This window comes from Gymnodraco acuticeps, unplaced genomic scaffold (assembly GCF_902827175.1).
Source record: "Gymnodraco acuticeps unplaced genomic scaffold, fGymAcu1.1, whole genome shotgun sequence".
Lineage (NCBI taxonomy): Eukaryota > Metazoa > Chordata > Actinopteri > Perciformes > Bathydraconidae > Gymnodraco > Gymnodraco acuticeps.
The window spans coordinates 2,807,784-2,828,719 of NW_022990441.1; the positions used below are offsets into that span (position 1 = coordinate 2,807,784).

A 20,936-nucleotide genomic window follows, 5' to 3' on the forward strand; every position below is an offset into this window, starting at 1 on the left:
CTCGCCCCACTAGAGTTCAGTTTAACATGTGTTTTGAATAGTTCAGCTGTTAGTGTTAACATATTTGAGATGGTATTACATTTTATTAGACAATAGCTTCAGATATTAATAATACAAGAACACGTATGGTGTATAGGACCAAACTAAGTATATTATTTCACACACAATTTCCTACCATTCACACTTAGGCTACTTGCAATCTAAATGTAGGAAAACAAACCAGTGTGAAATATGCATATTAACCAGAATGACAAATGAATGCAGACAAAAAAAGTATTCCTTTATTTTCAGATATGGGTCCTAAATGTGTGTCTGTAATAAATAACGTTATCTATTCCCAACTGGTGCCCACTATTTTGCATTTATTGTAGTAAATGAAGATTGTTATGTTTTCTCAGCTGACATTTCTTCTGCGCAAAGCTTCTTAGGCCAAGTGTATTGAGTCTGCTTCCCCTGATGTATGGTTTATGTGTGTTGTCCTTTACAAAATAATATTATTATATTTTGTTTTGAGTCTGCTTTTATATTAAAATGAATACAATAAAACTAGGAAATAATGTTGTTTGGGGTTTTGATAACTCAGATGTGGAATCTGTATAATTTAACTTATGCAATTTTCCTTGAAAGATTATTTTACTGATGACTTGAACATGAAACTAGTTCCTTGTTACTTTCAACACTGTAAATTACATTTAGCTTAGTGTACATTTCCAGTATGAAACACTAGCCTCTTTTGTACAGAAATAGATCCAATAATGACAAGTTTCTGAGTCAGTCATACAACCTACAAGTAAAAGTCCTGCCCGGAAGAAAAAAAAGGTTACTCGAGTAAGAAAAGTACTGGCAGAAGTACAAAGTAGCAAAACATTGAAATACTCAAGTTAAGTTCTTAAGTAAATCTACTTTACACCAATAATGTAATTCTAAGTGCAGGGATGCTGAGAAGTCATTAAAGAGTTAAAAACAGAAAAATGTTCTGCTATCAAATGCGTGCGCGCTCCCGTAAGACCGTGAACGCGATCTCGTGCGCGCTCCCGTCTGAAGGCGAATGCGGTAGCCTACGAAAAACAAGCGAGGAGCGGCGTAGAGACAAGACGGGCACACTTTACCTCCACATCACAAGATCATATTTTGGAGCGGAAATTTCACGCCCTGTCGGGTCGTGTTAGCGTTAAAGACGGCTGAGGATATTCACAGGCAGGAACAATAGGGTGAGTCCAAATAGTTTTCTCTTGTGAAGCCGGTCAGGGTCGAAGGAATCTGGCGTTAGGTGGGGGAAAATGACGATGTGGCTGTAATTTTTGCACCTCCTTTTTATGTCTCAAAATGGCGGATAGGCCGCTTGGACTGGAGCAGCAGGTACCTTGTCAGCGGAGTTTATCCTTGAGTCCAGATAAACAATATTGAGAACAAGTCTGCCATCGTTAGCTGTTCTGTAAGGTAATTGTAGCCATTTGAGCTTGAGTGCATATTACGAGGCTCTGGTCGCTGTTACAGTGAACGTACGAGCTAACTTTGTGACTGCTAACTTAGCTAACGTTAACTTTAGCTAACATTAGCTAATGGCCATAGATAACGTTGAGACACCGGCTGGCACCGTCGTCATGTCGACCAAAATGGTCAGCGAGCACCGAGGTGAAAACATGGCAGTGTGTGAGATATGTCAGGGCCATCGGAAATTACAGCTGCATTAGGCGTCCGTCCCAAGTTAGTAATAATCAGTAATTAGCATAGTTTAGGGTTGCGTTAGTGCAGCCTGTCAACAACAGCGACACCTAAATATAATGTAGATCACACGACGGTACCACTAGCATCTAAAGTGAGCTCTGATGAACATGTTATTGCTATCATTGTGGGTGGAAAGGTTGTTGTGTGTCTGTGCAGGCGCTATAGTTTCACACCACTGCTGTATCAGATGATATACTCCGCCTGGTTTGTATACTTGCTTTGCACATAAGTGTAACGGAACATCACACAACCATGCTGCAGTTTTCTAACATGACATGCTCCTGAGAATGATCCCTCCGCGCTGTCACACTGGTGGATGCTCAGCTGTAGCTGCCATCATCTCTGCGACTTCATGGGGTTTGTTGGCACAGGGCTGGAAAATCAGGGTGGAGCACATCGCAGACGATGAGTTTATATTTATTGAGTCTACACTGTACTCAACTGCCTGCCTTGTTTTCAGTTTGCACGTTTATGTTCTCTCATTGTGTGGATGTATGATTGAGTGATTCGGGTCAGGCATTTGTGAACGAAGGGCATGAATGCAAATCATCGCTGTGGCTCACATGGGTGTGCAGTGAGTCACCCCTCGTAAATGTGAACCTTGTCGTGATATCGAAATATAACGTTAGAGCATTGGTTTGATCAAGGGTCCTTGGCTGATTTATGTTTCCCAGCCACGCCTGCACGGACTACTTTGCAGCGCATCTGATCTACTGGAAATATTTGATTTTGATAGCATTTTTTAGAACAGTATTCCAACTCCAAAAGTTGACTGTAGTGCTCTTCTCTCAGGTAAGCGTTTTTGGGCTTGGACTGACACATCTTGAAAAGGAATATGATCCATATGTGTCTGAGGCTATGTCTACATTTACAACCTACAATCAATAATCAGTTATTCAATGTATTCTACTGTAGTGGCGCTGATGCAGTCTTTATTTTTAATATCACTAATGAGGAATATCTCAAGCTGTGGTAATGTCAGATTGAGTCATATTCCCTGTGTTTCAATGCTATGCTTTCATCAATCTAATAGGCATAGCCTATATTTAGTCCTGGTATATAATATAGCTTAACACAGATCATTCACAGTCTATTTTTGACTGGCCAATCGGCATATGAATGGTTTTGCTGTGAACTAAATTTCTCAAGCATTTTCATTTAGAAAAGTAATGAAGTGATAAGTGAAAAAGCTATACAATTTGTGGAGCCTATATGATCTAATGACGTGTGATATGTATCAGAAACACCAGCTTTACAGACTGAGCATGATGTAGAAATGGCTCAAAGTTCAAACAAAACTTGAAACAGACTCAAACTGTGTATCACTAGACCCATTATCTGTTTTTGATTTCTTGGGAAAAATAGCTAATATGATAACCGCAGCTCTCTTTTTTTAATTTAATACAGGCATGCTTAATTTCTCTAACAGAGAAAGGATCAAAAAGCTTTCTTAGTCAGTCCTGAGTTTTATCAAAAGTTAATTTAAGCAAGTCCCTCCTGCCAGCCAGTCTATTCACACTCAGTGCACTCAGCAATGGAAACACAGCTGCACTGATTGTACAAGCTTCTGCCATTACAGGATATGCTTTGCTGGTACTTATTGCCAGTATAACAACAAAGCAAAGCCACAGATCATGCAGGACGTTCTTCATTAATGTCATCGGGGTAGTCGATGAAGTGTAGCCTGAAGGGATCAGAATGTACAGTTTTTCAAGAGGGCCTCTTTATTTTGTGTCAACAGACATTGTGCATGAGTGTTTCTTTTTGTGATAGTGGTTGGTTGAAGAGCAGCCTCCTTCCGACAGAAACCCAGAGGTTGACCTCCGACCCCGGCTGAGCTCCAGCTGACCGGTCATTACTGACCCGCTGCCAGCAGCAACTGCCAGTCAGCCTACAAATGAGCGCATGGATTGTGGGCAAACGTCTGTAAATGGCAACCAACTCTAAAGGCTTTTGAATATTATTTTACCCAAACCATTTATAGTGGTTGCTATACTTGCCTGAACAATTAATTGAAAGGTTTGATTTTGAACATGGTTCAGAATTAGTATACACCTCCTGTCTAAAATAAGAGTTTTAATAATTTAAACCAGTGACTTCTTAGCATTATGTGAAAATGCAGGAGACATTGAACAAGCATATTATGGTTACTGTGTGGAACTTATCTTGTACTTTCATAATTTACTCAAGCATGAGCAGTAATGAGGCTAACTAGTATTCATTGTGTTTTTCCCACCTGTGTATGCAGGTGGATCAGGCAGTGTAGATATTTTGTTTGTGTGAGTTTACTTCCTATTCAGTCTGTGGTCCCTCTGTGTTTTGATAATGGCTCTGATCCAATAGGGTGGCCTGCTAATTTCATTGGCTACATTGGATTGACAATTTGAGGGGTTGGTACTTTTGTGTCTGATGGCCATTGTATTGGAGAATTAGCCAAGGCTGTGAATACTGAATTAATTCCTAAAAAATAAAAACGTTGTTGATATGAAAGTTGTAAAAACAATTTTGCAAAAGCTCAAGTTACAAATTGATCACATATGTTACCTTTATCTGATGGGTTGTTGTTTAATAGCCCATCTTTTCTATTAGCCTCTTAGCAAAGATGTCACTAGTTGTGTAATTTAATAAGGTTATCTGACTGTTACCAACACTCATAACCGTCACGGGCCTAGCGGGTTGTAACGGCTGCAGATTGAAAGCTGAGCCAGATGTTCACTCAGTTAGTGATAAAGCTCTTACGGCCCGTCCACACAGCGGCGTGCGTTGATGCTTCACCATTCACTTTGAATGGGGTGACGTCACTTTTCGACGAACTGCTTTGCTGGCGTGGCTCGCTGCAACAGTTGAGCAATGTTCAACTTTTGAAGCCTCGGCAGAAGCGTCAGCCAATCGAATCATATGCCAGTACAAGCTCTAGCCAATCAAACCGCTGCTTGTGTGTCAGGGGCCGGAGATTCATGTTGTTGGTCGAGTTTCAGACACACCCGCCGGCAAGCTTCAACGCACGCCGCTGTGTGGACGGGCCGTTAGGATGGTTTGCGTCTGAGTACTTTTACCAAGAACAGCCATTCACAGAAACTGAAGATGATTTCCAGAATACTCAGCCGTTCAGTCCCTTTGGTGAGAGAGGTTTGTTGGTTTAAGAATCCGGACATTTGGAGATGAACAGACCTCTACAGCACAGGCTAATGACAGAGCGGCAGCACATTACCTAATTCATTGCTTGGCATAATAAATGATCCGTGTTCATCCGGCTGCTGCAGCAACGTGATGCACTCAGAGCACGTCAATTACTCTGTGGGTTGCTGTCTCTTGATAGGGACATGTTCTGCCACAAAGTCATCTTATTCAGAATTTGAATACATTTGCAGCCACTGCTGGAACCAACGTTAAATTAGAGTTACTTTAATTGTCTCATGTGAGAGGTGTGAGAAGATTCTTGCACTATCAAAACCAAACATACACTTTTCAAGATACTTTTTATGTCAAATATCAGTCCAATGAAAGATTGTCACTTATCCTTTTATCTAATCAAAGAGTGTCAGCTAGCAGATCCCACAAGTGTTTTGTTTTAGTTTGTAAGGTAATAACTTCACTTTATTTATTATTTTCTTGCATCTATTTACTTTTGCCTTTTTTAGCGTTGTTTTTTCCCCCCATGGTCACCAGTGCCGTTTGAAAAAGGCAGTCAATACATATTCTGTGATATTCCCAGGACATAGGGGACATGAAGGTGAAGTCACCAACAAAAAATGAAGACGACCCAGATTCCAGAAGTTAGAGATGCTTTGCTGACATAATGACACTCACACTGTCAGCATTTTCAACATTGCTTAGGTGCTATGTTTTGTGATGAGCTGCTGAGATACACTATCGGTTAGACTTAATTTTAAACTCTGACCGTGTTTTTCATTTGACATTACATTTCATTCCTCAGGGGTGTGTTGCTGTGTTCAGACATGGAAGTGAGAATTTATAAATATGTTGTACACATACCTCTTCTGTCATACTACTAGGCAGTTTGAGGGATCCATGGTTATAACATTTTACTGCAGTCATATATTGAGCAGTTGGACCAGATGCACAATTTGTTAAACTGTATGGACATTGAGTTTTTTGCGTAATGAATAGTTTACAGGGTTTCTTGAAAATCCTTTTTGAAATAGTATGCTGACACATTACTCTTCGTTTTCTATCATGGTTTTCCACTTTGTTGGTTTGAGGGATTTGACAAACATCTTATATTTGGCGGTCCAATTAATTTGTTTGACTATATCAAAACAGACCGAAAAGACAGTGATACAATGGCTGTGGTTCATTACAGTTTTGACTTGGCGTTTGTCAGTTTAAGAATGCAACAACAACCAGAGGATTTTCACCGTTATTCATTAAATGTGACATTTTAACAACAGATAAGCTGTTGAGACTCATCAGGAAATTAAACGTCGTCTCTCAGAGCAGTCTGCTGCATTACAGCAAGGGGCCCCTTATTGTACAGTTCCTGCTGCTACACAAAGACAAGAGAATCAATGGGAGGAAGACACATACCCATTATTAACCGGCACTTGGCAGATTTATGGATGCACCAAGCCTGTAGCCCATTCCAGCAAGACCCAACTGCATTTTGTGTTGAGCCAATTAGCCTGATTATGTGTTTGAGCATACATTTAGCTTAGTACTGAAACCACAAATGAGATTTGAAGATAGGGGAGTCTCACACATTAATGGAGACTCACAGCGATGACAGCTGCCAGCAGTACAGAGGGAAGTATCAATATATATATTAGATGACCTCATTTCACACACCACAGCCAGGTTGATGTTGAAGGCGCAGGCTAAATGGATGTTTTCCTTTTGGAGTTTTATAAAGGACTATCTTTAGCTTCAGTGCCCTGTCTTATGGTGTTGTTGTACTGCTGTGAAGCCAGAAACCCCCTGCACGTTGTAATCCACACACAGTCAGAGGTAAGCAGACATTTGGACTGCTGTCATATCAGGTGTGGTGACATCAGGGTCCAGAGGTCAGCCGTCGGCTTTACAATGTCAAAGTGACACACATGCAAATAAGTGAGCAAACACAAAAATGTTACCGTTCTTAAATTCAGCTGAATGGACTCAATATTCCATATACGAGCGTTATGTTTTAATATACGTATAAGTCCTTAGATGCCATGCTCCTTTTATGCATGCAGGAGTGAGAAGGAATACATTTCCCTTGTGGTCATTTCACTACTGCATCATCAGCTAAAATGAGAAATGTGTGAATTTTCCTTCATCACAACTTCCTGCTGTGTTTCCATTCCTCATGCCTTCTCCAGAGGTTCCCGTCACTTCTCCTTTCACATACATGCCTAACACATCCTTTCCAATACATGTGTCTCGACATGAGTGCCAGGATATCGTTTTTGCAGTTTGTTGCAGGTCTCTAATGGCACGTTTCCACTTCAGCGGGTAGCTCGCTTTAAGTGTGCCGAGCCGTGCGGTAGGGCTGTGCAATTAATCGTATTTTAATCGCGGTTACGATTATGGCTTGCGACGATTATGAAAACAGCATAATTGACAAAATACGATTATTTTGCTGGGTGCGCTTTCGCCCCTCCCTAAAAGCCCACTCGGCCACGTGGGAGTGACATGTGTTGTGAGTGTTCAGCGCGAGCGAAGATGTCAGAACAAGAGCAGCAACTCGTTAAAAAGAAGGGTCAAACTATTTCCACTATTTGCAAGTACTTTGCCTTTACATTCCACATCGCTAAAGATATGTGCCCAGTTAGCACTGTTAGCAACCAGGGCTTTAAGTAACTTGTCAACACGTTGGACAAGCGTTACGCGATGCTGTCTCGGTATTATTTCAGCAGGTCTGCGCTGCCTGCGCTATATGACAAATGCCGTGGGGAAGTTGAGAGATGTGGCTTCAGCTGACTACTTTGCCACCACAACGGACCTATGGTCTAGCCCAGGGGTGCCCAACCAGTCGATCGCGAGATGTGTCTAAAAATAGAACAACAATATTCTGTTTTATCGTTAATGTCCTGTAACATAATCTTCCTGTGCCAGAATAATGCACTTGAACGCATCAAAGCTTTGTGATTGGCCGGCGTCACCCCATGTGTCGGGGCGTGGCTGAGGGTCTTCAGTACAGGTGGCAATATCGTCACCTGCCTGCGCTCATCTCTGAAACCAGACCATGTAAACAGGCTGGTGTTTCTTGCAAAAAATCTTTAAGAGATGACATGAGCAGTCCTACCAGCATTTGCCATGGTGGCCAAAACATTTTTATTTGGTCTTAAATTGTAGTTCAACATTTATTTCCTGTTACTTCTGGACCATGACGGTTGGCCAGCCTTCAACGTTTAACTGAGTGGAATATGTTGAATATGTTTTACCAAAATGTTGGCTATATGTTAAGGAGTTTTCAGTAGGTTGTGACAGTGCACTGCAACATATTTGATTTAATTTATTTTGGTCTAATTTATTTGTATTTATCATATTAATAATATACGTTTAGTATGGTTTTGGAAGTGTGCTCCAACATATTTGTTGATCTTGTTTATTGGTAAAATATTATTTGTTTTAAAGTTCAATAAATGGTCAATGAATAATCGTCAAAATAATCGTGATATCAATTATTGACCCAAATAATCGTGATTATGATTTTTGCCATAATCGCACAGCCCTACCGTGCGGGCCCGTTTTTGGTTGCGTTTCCACTTGGCCTCTTACCGGCTAGCGGGTCCTAATTCACAGTTTTTCTGGCCCCATAAAATCGTGGTTCTAGGGCCAGGAACAACCAGGCTGAGTCGGGCTGAGTATGCTAAACTAGAGAGAGAATCGCTGGCAAGGGGGCTACAACTACAACAAGATGAACATAATTGACCGTGATTTAATTGTAATACACGTTTCAAAATGATGCCGAAGTAACAACATACTGATACCGGTTAGTAAAAAACATGAATTAATGCTTTGACAAGTCTGCAGACAGAGGGCAGGCGAAAAACCCTTTTAAAATGCGTGTTTTCTAAGCTAACGTTATATAACGTTATATATGCTCCGACCGTCCACACTCACAACAACGGCCTATACAGACATAAATAAACCAGCGACTGTATTCGCCATGACACAGGCAGTCTGTGGTTTGTACTTGTTTAACTTTTGTCAAGTTTCTGAACAGATATGAGGAGCTGTGAGCTCTGAGTGCTAAGAGCTAACGGCTGTGTCGTTTTTCTGGGGCTCTCATTGAAGATGACGTCACGGCTCCGCCTACACTTCGTTACTATAGTAACTACCCCAGTTCCTAAACTGTAATGGAAGCGCAGCATTAAAGTGAGCCGGGCCTAATAAGGCCTAACCAGGCCGAGCGAGGCCTGCAGTGGAAACGCGCCATAAGAGTTAAATTGGCTTTGTTTTTACCTTTTTGTTAACTGGTCTTGCAGAGATTTAGGCTGATCCCAGTAGACTAAGAGGCTTATTGTATTTCCCAGTTAGTATTCTAGAGGGTACCTGCTTTTTGTAAAGTGCTTTTCAAGACAACTATGCAGCAGTGCATGACATTAAGGATTTTGGGAGATGGCCCTGTGGGCCATCTAAGCTAATTTACAGATGGCCCTGAGCCCAATAGAGATTGCCCTGAAAAATGTGTGCGGACGAAATCACGCACGAAGGGTTTGGGGGGGGCCTCCCCCTAGAACATTTAGATTTGTGCAGGTCTTAGATGCTGTCTGGTGCATTCTCTAGACTGAATTATAAGATGAACCACCACAATATTGTATTGTACAATTTCAATTTTATTCTTCATTTCACTTGTTTGTTCTTGTTTGTGTTTGCTCGCTTGCATGCCCTGCATAGCTATAAGAAATACTTAAGTTGTTGGTCAAGACACTTTCCATCTGATGAAGGCAAATGCCTTCCCAGATGTAAAAAAGTAGAAAGCATTACATTCAGTTATAACTGCCAAAACAAACATTATTTACACTATTATGGCCCCTGTTAAAAAAAAAATGGTAATGTTATCTACTGTAAGTTGGTCGAACGAATGCCTCCTCATCCGCAAGCTGACCGAGCAGCAGTCGAGAGGAGCCGAGCGCATCCGCGAAGCACACAAAATGGCGACGTCAGAGTTCCCGTTAGCCGGCAAATTTAAATCTCTTCGGTCAAAATAATTTCCCTTTAGCGCAATACCGCTTCAGTTGCGCCACTTATGTGACAGACAAGAAAGTATGTGACAGACAAGAATAGTCAATTCTAATGTCTAACACTTAATGTGGAAAAAGAGATGTCCTGTGTGGGTTGATTGTGCGTTGATCTGTTGGTAATGCCTCAGGGTTCCGGTGGGCATGTAAACAAATGCATAATGCTGCGCTATACTTTGCGGCCTCACCCGGTTGCATAGCGACACTTATTGTGTAGGTGTCTTTTAATAAGCAGGTAGTCATATCATTAGCTAGAACTAGCTGGATCTGATCGATATGGACATAAACGCGAGTAAAGTCTAATCTGACGGGAGAGAGAGATCAGCTGCTGCTGACGAGTCGACACGCAGCTCTGCATGATCACATGCAGCGGTGAGCGGACAAAACACACACTTCAGGTTAGAATATCACACGTAGCTATTTTAATTACCTCAAACTACCTAAACTAGTTATAGATATGTTTAGTTTTACTGTCGGGTCACTCATTACTGGATCCGCGAGCTGCATGATACTGGCATAATAGATTGCCCGATCGGGCAACCAGCAGGTGAGGCTTCATTGCCCGATCGGGCAACCAGCAGGTGAGGCTTCATTGCCCGATCGGGCAACCAGCAGGTGAGGCTTCATTGCCCGATCGGGCAACCAGCAGGTGAGGCTTCATTGCCCGATCGGGCAACCAGCAGGTGAGGCTTCATTGCCCGATCGGGCAACCAGCAGGTGAGGCTTCATTGCCCGAGCTAAATACTAGATGGCCATCAGGCAGTCGTTAATGTCGAGCCCTGTGCAGTGTTATAAACTTCATCACATTATTCTTAGCTGCATTGCTTTTGTGACATTTATAGTTCCTCACATCAATACCCCGCTCATGGCTATAAAAACATTTTCACAATAACACTATTAAATGTTGGGCTGACGGTTGTAGTGATTTCATCTGGCCATCAGTCAGGCCAGCCGGCTCATGAGGAGTTATCATAATGAGGCGGCAGGGTCAGGGAATTTGACGAGATCAGCCGTTACTCGAGCCCGCCCGCTCTGTCCTGTTTTTCTTTCCTGTCGGCGACATGTGAGGAGGAGTACGTTGCTCGGAGAATGTGGGTCAGCTCTTGTGTGTTCACTGAGAAAGGAATGTGCTGCAAGAACAGAGCATCGGTCTCAGACCAGACTGGTGACATGACAGTAAGGGATGGGAATCTTTGAGTCTTTCACAGTTCAAAATAGATTTTCAACACTTAGAAATGCGATGTGGCAATTTATAGTGCAGAGTAAAGTAGTTCATTCTCAAAATGCACTTTTTACTTAAATAATCTAAATGTATCTAAATTCAGAAGTTTTACTAAAAAGAAAAAATGCTACCTATTACCCAGATACATTTGGGACCCGTTTAAGCATTTTTAGTTTGCATTTCATAGAAAACAACAGCATTTGGTATCAACTAGCTAGTGTGATGACAGGATGCACCGGTGACTGCATGGAAAGCCATGCCTCTCAGGCCTCCCTGTCAAGTGGCTGGACTCACGGTGGTGACCCGGCGCCGCTTCTCAACGCTCACCCGGACTTGAATCCAATTATAGGCCTTCAACTGTGGCTCTACGCTAATTGGACACCTTTACATCCAAAGCTGCAACTTTTTCGTTGAATATATGAAAGTAGAAATTGTGTCGAATAACATGACGCTGTGGGTTGGTGTAAACAAGTACATTTTCTTTCCCAAACCCCCCTACATGGCAGAAGGATCATAAAGGAAGCAGTTGAATAGCAAATTGAGTGGTTTATGAAAAAGAGGAGCTTTTTTATAAAATGTCTGATTGATGGGCCTCGCTGTTGGAGTCACATCCTCTTTCTGGTTTAAAATAACATCGAAAGTATTTTCTGCCTCAGTTATTATTTCCATTGTTGACCGGTTCAGCCATTTTATCTACATGTAAGCTGGTGCAGACATTGCAGTACTCCTGACCTATAAACATTTTCTTCTCCACCCACTTCATGTTATCTGTCATGCATACCTAATGCTGACTTTCCCTCTCTCTCCTCTGCAGATGCAGTGTAGACTCGGCTGGTGACTGGTCTACAGGCTCTCCACTTCTCTTGTCCCTGGAGTCAGCCAGTTGGGGGGCCGGTTCCTGCGTTCCCCCTTCTCTCAGTCGGAGTCTTTGTTTGGACAAAACCAACTGCCCGCCATTGGAGTACGCAGCTCATTAGCCCGTGTTGCTTGGATCAGCTCAGCCCATCTCCTGACTGAGGAGAGCAGCTGCACAACACTCACCTTCTACCAACTGATCCCTCCGGCCCCGCCAACACCGCCCTGTCACCATGGTGCTGTCACAACGGCAACGAGATGAACTGTAAGTCACCGACACCTTTCATTACATGTGGCTGATATGTGTGGATGCCTGGAGTGTATGGATGTATCAGTTACACTGTGTTTACAATTTGTACATCTGTTGCATCATGCAATGGGACTTCATTTCTCCTTTCACATTCATACTAGATTCGATGTCATGTACAAACACATACGCACACAACTTAAGCCATGAGGTTACTCGTATTACACTGTATCAGAATGTAAAGGTTTGATTCCTTACCGCTTGAGCCACACATCTCCATTTGTTGTCCATGTTATTCTGACTGATTTAATCAAATTTGAGGGTCAAACAAGCTATGCTGCTGTTGTGCCAGATGTTTCGTGAAGATGCCCAGAGACATGAGTGCTTATTACAGTGTGATACAGCTCCATTAATGCTGTAATGTGGGACTGTGCCAAAATATTTTTGTTTTACCCGTGCCAAAGCAAATGTCAACTCTACTATAAAACCACTGATATTTTGTTTGTAGTTTTGAAAGCCTAAATGTCTCCTCCTGTTTTGAAACATCCTTTTATTGGCTTGCAGGGAAGGATGTGTATTGATTACTGGTAGCAGTTTAAATAAGGACATTTCTGTAATTGTTTCAGCCTGGTACCCCTCAGGAAGAATCAATGACTGGTTTAAGGTTCCTGAGCCCCCCTGAGGTCTTGGTGCACAAATGCATTGATCCTCCATCTACACCACAAATGTTTAGTATTCGCAGACTGCCCTATGTGACATTCGGGAGAAGCTTAGAGGGCCACCTTTGCCTTAATATACACACGGGAAGAAACAAGGAAACAACTCACGAGTGATTCCACGGGGAAACCAAATGCCAACGATGTCAGAGATCTTCCTAGAAACTGTCTGTCATATCCAGTAAAGTGGCATACAAAGAAATATCTGCACATGTGCTGTGTGCTTTATTGAGCAAGTGGTAGAAGTGAGAGAGACTGTGATAACGAGCAAACTGTAATTTGGCTCTGCTGAGTCTGTGGGCTTGGTAATTAACCCCTGAGGTGGAGGATAAAAGTTAAGGCGGCATGTTGTGAGATACAAGGTCATGAGAAGGAGATGGAATGATCTCGCTGAGCTTTGGTGCTTAATAATTCCCTTCCACTTAAAAAAACCACGTCAAGATGGTATATCTTAAAAAGGATGCAATGAAGATATTTGCTGCTCACTTGAAAGGAGAGGACACCCATGCTTGTCCTTCTTGCGCCCCGTCTTGCACTGTCATTGAGAAATGCCTCAGCGCTCACATGACAAGGCTCTTAACATTCCTCACGATGTTCCTGTGTTTTTAGATTAGCACTGTGGGCGGGGTCTGTCGGTATGGAGAGAGCTATTGGAATGCTAATCTGTCATGCTATTTGCTATTCAGAGGAAGACCCCCACTTTACCCTTCTTTTCTTCTCCGTTACACAAGTCTCTGCCCCATAGCCCACAGGAAACTGGTGTGAGACCATCACAGCACTTGAGTCACATTCAAGCATCTGTTGCATTCTTCCCTTTGGAGATGTCGCTTGGCTCCGTTGCGGCTCTCTTTGAGTTTGTTGGCAAAAAGTGCCCCTAAAAGAAATGATTTCCTAACTGTCAGGCTAGCTTGAAAACTCAGCAGCTGATTTTGAACATAGGAGAGGGCGTCGTGTTAACAGGGACCGGTTGACTGTCTGCTACGAGAGCGTCTCATTAGGCCGCCCACATTTTGACCATCTACCATCAGGCAGCAAACGTATAGATTTGTTTCCATTGCATTCGGGTCACTGCTTTCACATTTAAAAAGTCATCAAATAGCTGGAGGGAAATTGTCTAATCTGCACTAGTTTTGCTCTAATTTGCCCTAAAAAAATGTATTTGGCATTTATTCTTTTTTTTGTTGTATAATCAAAATGAAATCGGTGCAAGAGAAGACCTTCCTAGTTGTTTTTGTCTTTCCAGCAGACCTTGACCTGTTCTTTAACATCAGCAGGAAAGACAGCATAACAGTTATATCACCAATGTGAAACCACATCTTCTAAAAAGAGAAATAATCTTTCCCCCCTAAATTGGTTGTGTTGTCAGCACTGCAGTCAGATGTTGTGATTGCATAGCATCCTCACAACATCTCTATTTCTGTGAGCATATCCAATGAAAAGCACGTTTGTTTTTCTTGCTTGGGTCAGGGGACTCGTCCCCGCTGGCGTGTAACAAACATAGACGCAGAACACAAACTATCTGCTCCCCTGCAAGACCTGGAGGCATCTGTGTGCAGATGGGCCGTTGCTTTTGAACTCTCTTTGTAAAGAAAGTCCCCACAGCCTTTTCCATGTTACAAGATGGTTCATGTGATTTTTATGTTGTTCTGTTCTTTTGTCTGTTTTCCCCTGGCTGTGAATGTGGTGACATAACAGGTCAAATGTCAAGACTTCTGCCATTCAGAAAACATAAAGGCTTCGTAAACAAAGAAAGGCTGTAGTATAGAATAGTACAGTGAAAGCTATGTGGAATTTACACTGGTAAATAAAATGACGTTGGTTAAATGTACTGTCTTTCAAATGTCATAATGCTCCAGAACATGTATTGTTAGTATACACACAGGTTATTGGGAATAATCTGTTTGGATAAACTGATCACTTGGACATTTAGCTCTCCTGTAATATCCCTATGTTTATTTAAACACAATGAGTATTATTATCTAAAACTCTACCTTCTACTTCTGTCCATTTTGTCTTCTTGCTCATCAAAAACAACTCTTACATGCACACACATACCCAGGTCTTCTTTTGGATAAGGGTTAATCAGGTTTTCATTTCAGCTTTAAATTAGTCAACAATTTGGTCATTCAAGGTTAGTTACTAGATTTGTGGATTAAAGGCTCAACGTATCTGTTGTTGCTCTTCTGTGAGCTATTCCCCTTAAGGAGACACCGGTCACCCCCATGTCTTCCTTGCACACACAGACACTAATGCTTGACACACTTGCAAGGGTCAGTACAGCCAAGTCTCAAACCATCAGACACGGTCCTTAATGAGTGTTGCTAACTTTGCGGATTGGCGGAAATATAGAGAACTTTAAGGTGCCACCAAGGAGTAGTGTTGTCACGATACCAACTTCTTGGTTTCGATACCGATACCAAGTCAAGAATTGCGATTCCGATTCTTTTTCGATACTTTTCTTTTATTATCTTCACGATCAATACAATTGTAGTTTATCTGTTAAGTGTTTTCTTACAACATGGTTTCTTCTCTATACTTGAGTTTGTGATTTCTTTGATAGTTAACTTTATATTTTATGAACATGTAATAGTACAGTAATATAAATAATTATTGACAAAATGTACATTGCAGATGTTAGCCACATTGGTAAGTTAGCTAAAAAGATAGCCATATTAGACAGTTAACATTGCCATTAATTGCCTCGTCAAACTACGAAAAGGTTTGTTTGTCACAAAATAAATTACACTTGTTTGACTTAGATTTGAGGGCATGGGCTTGAGCATGATGTAATTATGTTATCTATCACATTCGCTAACCTGTCTGTCTTTACATTCTTTAAACAGCTCTGGATGCTGGTCGGCGAGGTGCTTAGCCAAGTTTGATGTGTTGGCTCCCTTGGTTTGCAGGGATCTAAAACATTTCTCACAGACAGGCCTTGTGGTGTCCGTAGGCTTGCCCTCACTGTCAGAGATATAGCTCAAATACTTCCAAATTTAGCTTCTGGCGTCTTTTTTGTCAACAAGCTGAGGCGCAGTTGCACTCCCACTTGCAGCCATGCTTCTCGTTTTCTCACATGCTCTGGCAGCTAGCGCGTGCATGAGAGAGGGGAGGCACTTAGAGCGTGCATGAGAGAGGGGAGGCACTTAGAGCGTGCTTGAGAGGGGCGGGACTTAGAGCGTGCTTGAGAGGGGCGGGACTTAGAGCGTGCTTGAGAGGGGAGGGACTTAGAGCGTGCTTGAGAGGGGCGGGACTTAGAGCGTGCTTGAGAGGGGCGGGACTTAGAGCGTGCTTGAGAGGGGAGGCACTTAGAGCGTGCTTGAGAGGGGCGGGACTGCAGGCACGGCTGCAGTGCAGGGAGTGGAAGCAGAGCGCTGAACACACACGGCTCTTATTAAAACAGCGCTTTCTCACCGGAGTATTTTTCCCCGTCATTCTTAAAGTACCGATACTAATGAAACGGAGGAATCGTAACGCTTTTAACGGCAGGGTATCGCGGTACCTTTCAAGTATCGGTACACCGTGCAACACTACCAAGGAGTATAAAAGATGTTTACTCCTCACTATTCCTTGTCAGCTAAACTCCGTGCGAGATCCTACAAACATTTAACGTGTTCAGTTCTCTCTGTTGGTGCTCAGTGTAGTGAGCACGGCTGGATGCATGTGCAGGGGGTCCATCAGCACAGATGGGAATTGTGCCTCAGGACTGACAGACAGATGGATTGGCTTAGAAACCGTGTCTGTGTTTTGGACCCACCATCCCCTATCAATCATTCACCGTCCCACATATAGAAAGGCCTCAGTTTTAGAAAGAGGACCAGACTCTCAGAATACAAAATAAATGTTTCCAATTGAGCATAATCCAGCATTCATTTGCTCCAGTCATCCACATCTTTATTATGTGCATCATTGGTGGTATCTTCGGTCTTTTTTTACTCATCATTCACCCACTTGTTTCATGGCGACATCTTTACTCATTATAGCAAGTCTTTTCCAGCTGTCAGTTATTTGACTGTTATAACGGCAATGTTTCACTATTTTCTGGCATTTTCAACGAAAGGAATAACACATCAATACAATTATAAACAACTCATTTAAACATAATGATTTACAGCTGACCATATTATGCACGTTTCATAACATAAAAACCTGCATGTCATTTTCAAACCTTCCAACCAGAGATATTCAAAATAAATGGTTTCTCAGAAGATATGTTTTGGTATTTCTATTCGTGTAACTCTGTCTATCCAAGCTGGGAGTTGACACACCATGATGGTCTTTAAGAAAGTATGCACAACTACACAAACTTTGGCTTCAGCTTGGCCATCAAAGCTCCGTCATCGGCATGTGACTGGAATTGTGTTCAGGCCATGCTACACGCCCACTATAGAACAACACTGTGACTTCTTTGTGTATTTTGTGTGTTGACCATGCTGCTTTTTGATCTGAAATAATACTGCGCACACGCATCCTTAGTTAAGACTAGTTGCTGTTGTATTGACTGATTTCTGTAAAAAGAGGGTCATGGATTGCACATTCAGTTTTTGGTGGATCCCAGTGAGAGTTTCCCCTTTGAAGTATTTTTCTGGCTTACGGGTTGATCCCCACTGCAGTGCTCCTAACTCATATGAAATAAGACTGCTGCTTTCTTCCCCTGACAGCCTACCTGTTTCACACTGACATTAACAACATTAGAATAATCGCCCCTCTAAGAGGCTTTGACAACATTTGGAATCAAGTAAAGGGCAGAAATGTAGGATAAACCAGATTTTCTCTTTCATTTTTTCCCTCTTTTGAAACTATATGCTGGAAACATTGTCTGTTTAATCAGTGATTGCCTTCAGGAGGCATGCTGCAAGTCTCAGCAAAGAAGGACCCAAACTCCTCCTCTGTCAAGCAAGAGGAATGGTAGATTGGTTACAGTTATCAAGGAGATCTAACTGCAATTATGCAACGCTGTCATATGATTTTTGTGGAATGCTTCTCAGTTATCAGCTGTTCAGTACTTGGCTGTTACAACAGAGGAACAATCTTAACCTTTTAAGCCCTCCACTGTCCTGCTTCTTCTCTTAACACAACATACGGCTCTTTTTACTTTCACCCATTATACCTTTTCAGCAGAAGTAGTCCATAATAATCCATGTCATGACTGTACTGGAGATGTGAACGGATGCTGGAGGTGGTGGTATCGATATACTGTTACTATTTGAGCAATACAATATGTTCCCTTGCATTGCCAAAAGAACCCTTGCTGTATGTCTGGGAAGTAATCCATAAGAAAGTGAATTGTATATGTGCCAGGGGACCTTCCACCTACTTCAGGTTCTTGCTATTAAACATTTATCAGCAGATTTCAAACATTGAACAGGTCCATACATCGAGGGGTCTAGTAATACTGAATTGTAAGGTTTGTGGCCGTAGACAGATATATGGACCAGGGCAATGGAAGCACAATCTCTTCCCCTCAGATTTATTAGAGCATTAATGGTCTGTCTGTAGTTAATGAGTGCTGCATGCACTGGAGTTATGTCTCTTTCTTACATTTCAGCAGAGTAGGCTGCTTTCCAACAATTCTGTAATTAATGTATCTTAAGTGGTGTTTGACATGAACATATTTGTAGTGTCGTTGCGCGTTGACTTATGTCCAGGCTTTGTAAGTAAAGAAAATATTTATGAATAGGACATTGAGGTGAATGAGCATTGACTGAGATTCGCACGTAGGCAAAACAAGAACAATCTGCTTTAGCTTTGAAATGTTTTCAGGATATCACAGGACTGATGGTCTGGGGAATGTCAGATGGACTTTTACTATTATTTCTACCCTACATAATTGACTTATTAAAGACTTACACTGTGAGAATCATTGTTAAAAACAGCCCTCATGTTGTGCTTTTGTTAAGGTGTTTTCAGCCGGTTACCACCACACTCTAATGTTTTCAATGCAAACACAGCAGCAGCCATGCAGTTGAGGTCTTGTTCCGATATCACTGAACTGTGCTGCTGGCCATACTGTTGGCTGCACAGACATGGGTTCATGTTTGATCATAATCCAATGACCGTTGAAACAGAACGGCCCAGCCACCACCAGGTACAGCTTAATCTGTTTTTGAACTAAATGGGAGTTCTTGATGTATAGCCTCTGCAGCACACTTCAAACAGCTTAACTGTTCATTGTCTGACTTACTAAAACTGGCCACGTTTTTGATCCCTTATACAGAATGAGGTGACATTTAAAGAAAGGTTGGAGCCTCTGAGTCAGTGTTGCTCATCGTTAGAAAGGATGTGAAAGTGAATGATAATGGAGCACCAATTGGGAGGAAGTGATGTCACTGGCAGACATGCTGGATGGCTGACTCACCCCTCTTCTCAGAACCATGTGGTCATGCATCTCTTCCTCATCTCACCCCCCTCTCTCTGTTTGTCACAGGCACTCTCACTCCATTAAGGCTTCATAGCACATGAGAGAGCAGCTCTGGATCCAGACATTTGAATGTGCCCACCTCACTCCTTTGACTGTAGCGCCTGGCTTCGTCACATGAAACGGCGTTTTCTCAGTTGATCAAGGAATTGATCCAATGAGAGCTGAGATCGACTAACAATTAGCCAATCAGAACCATCAACTAATTAGATAGTCGTTAAACTAATTGTCAATGCAAACAAATATTGTTTTCAAGAGATTTACTTGTTTTGTCAGATTTTTCAATAATGTCAGGATTTAACTACACCAGCAAAACCCTAACGTTCTGGCAGGCAGACACACAGCTAAAAAGCTCCCTGCCTTACTTTTCCATGCGGTGGAGATTTACCGGTAAAGTGCCTACATGTGTCCAGACAGTGCACTCACGGCTGCTAACTCCCAGACGGGTGAACTAGGGATTTGTTTTGCCCGTACACTGCAGCTGGCGATAAATGATGGATTCAACCTGTTTTTGCATCAGTAATAGCTGCAGATGGGCGACTTCAACCACAGCAGCCCTGCACTAATATTTCTGTTAAGGTCAGAAAAAATGTCTAAATTAGCATCCATGCTCACATGAGACTCGTATAGACTTTATCGAATGACACAACGTGACTTGCACCTTTCTCATAGGCAAACAAAAGGCATTGGGGTTGTACTGTTTAAATAGTGGGTCCAGTTTTCAGGCCTTTTGACCTCATTAAAACAGACCAAGTTTTCAGCTACAATATAGGCTTTCAAGCTTTCTTTTGTTCCTTCCCCCGCTTCTATATGTCCTCTCTGTCCACGTACTCACCCTGCCCTGTTTCTCACTATCTCCTCATCACGTCATCTAGCTGTGGGCTGACGGTAACCATGGAAACCAGCCAGTTTGCTCCCCTTCTGTCGACATTAGTGCACATCTTTTCCCCTGTTTTCCTCTCAGCCTTTGGGGAATGGGTATATTGAAAACTGCACCTTAGTGTGTTCTTCACATAGGGTGAAGTGAGGGTCAGCAGAATCATAATTTAGTGTGAGCCTTATTGTTCTTGCACCATGAACAAACACTTGAAAATGATTCATGATTACAAATCATCCACTGGAGCTACATAAATATAGTGCATAGAACACCATAGAAAGTGAGGCAAACACCTTGCATCAAAATAACTTTTCTCTACTTGACTATGCTCTCTTTCGGCTTACTCTTAAAAGAGTAGAAAATATTTCCCCTTTTTGCTTGTATTTTCCAAATAGCTACATGCATCCCCTCAAATCCCTGAAAGCTGATTTTATCTCCTGCTCTTTCCATGTTCTGGGTAGAAAGACTGGACCTAGGCAGAACCTTTGAGAGACTTTCCATAATTTCCATTTTTAAATCTTTTCAGTAGTGAGAGTTTAGTACATTGTCAATATTGGCAGCCAGGTGGTCTTGCTGATACCCTGTCCTCTGAATTAGACTGTAACATGCTGGTGTGACATCTCATTGTTGTGTTTGGTAGAAGCACACCTGCTCATACACACACTCCTAACACACCCACGCCACATCAAA

The 20,936-nt window shown here is 42.2% G+C and overlaps 1 protein-coding gene across 2 annotated transcripts in view; it reads left to right on the forward strand.

Annotated features, from left to right (window-relative positions):
• The first annotated feature begins 1,020 nt into the window (after nucleotides 1–1,020).
• Nucleotides 1,021–20,936, forward strand: part of LOC117552169 (lissencephaly-1 homolog A) — a 39,713-nt gene continuing 19,797 nt past the window's right edge. The window contains exons 1-2 of one of the 2 annotated variants that reach the window (XM_034225451.1): nucleotides 1,021–1,211; nucleotides 11,951–12,256. In XM_034225451.1, the coding sequence (XP_034081342.1) occupies nucleotides 12,225–12,256 (32 nt within the window). In that variant the 5' untranslated portion in view covers nucleotides 1,021–1,211; nucleotides 11,951–12,224. Of the gene's footprint in view, nucleotides 1,212–1,422; nucleotides 1,441–11,950; nucleotides 12,257–20,936 lie in introns of those variants that run through there. The other variant, XM_034225452.1, reaches the window with a different exon arrangement.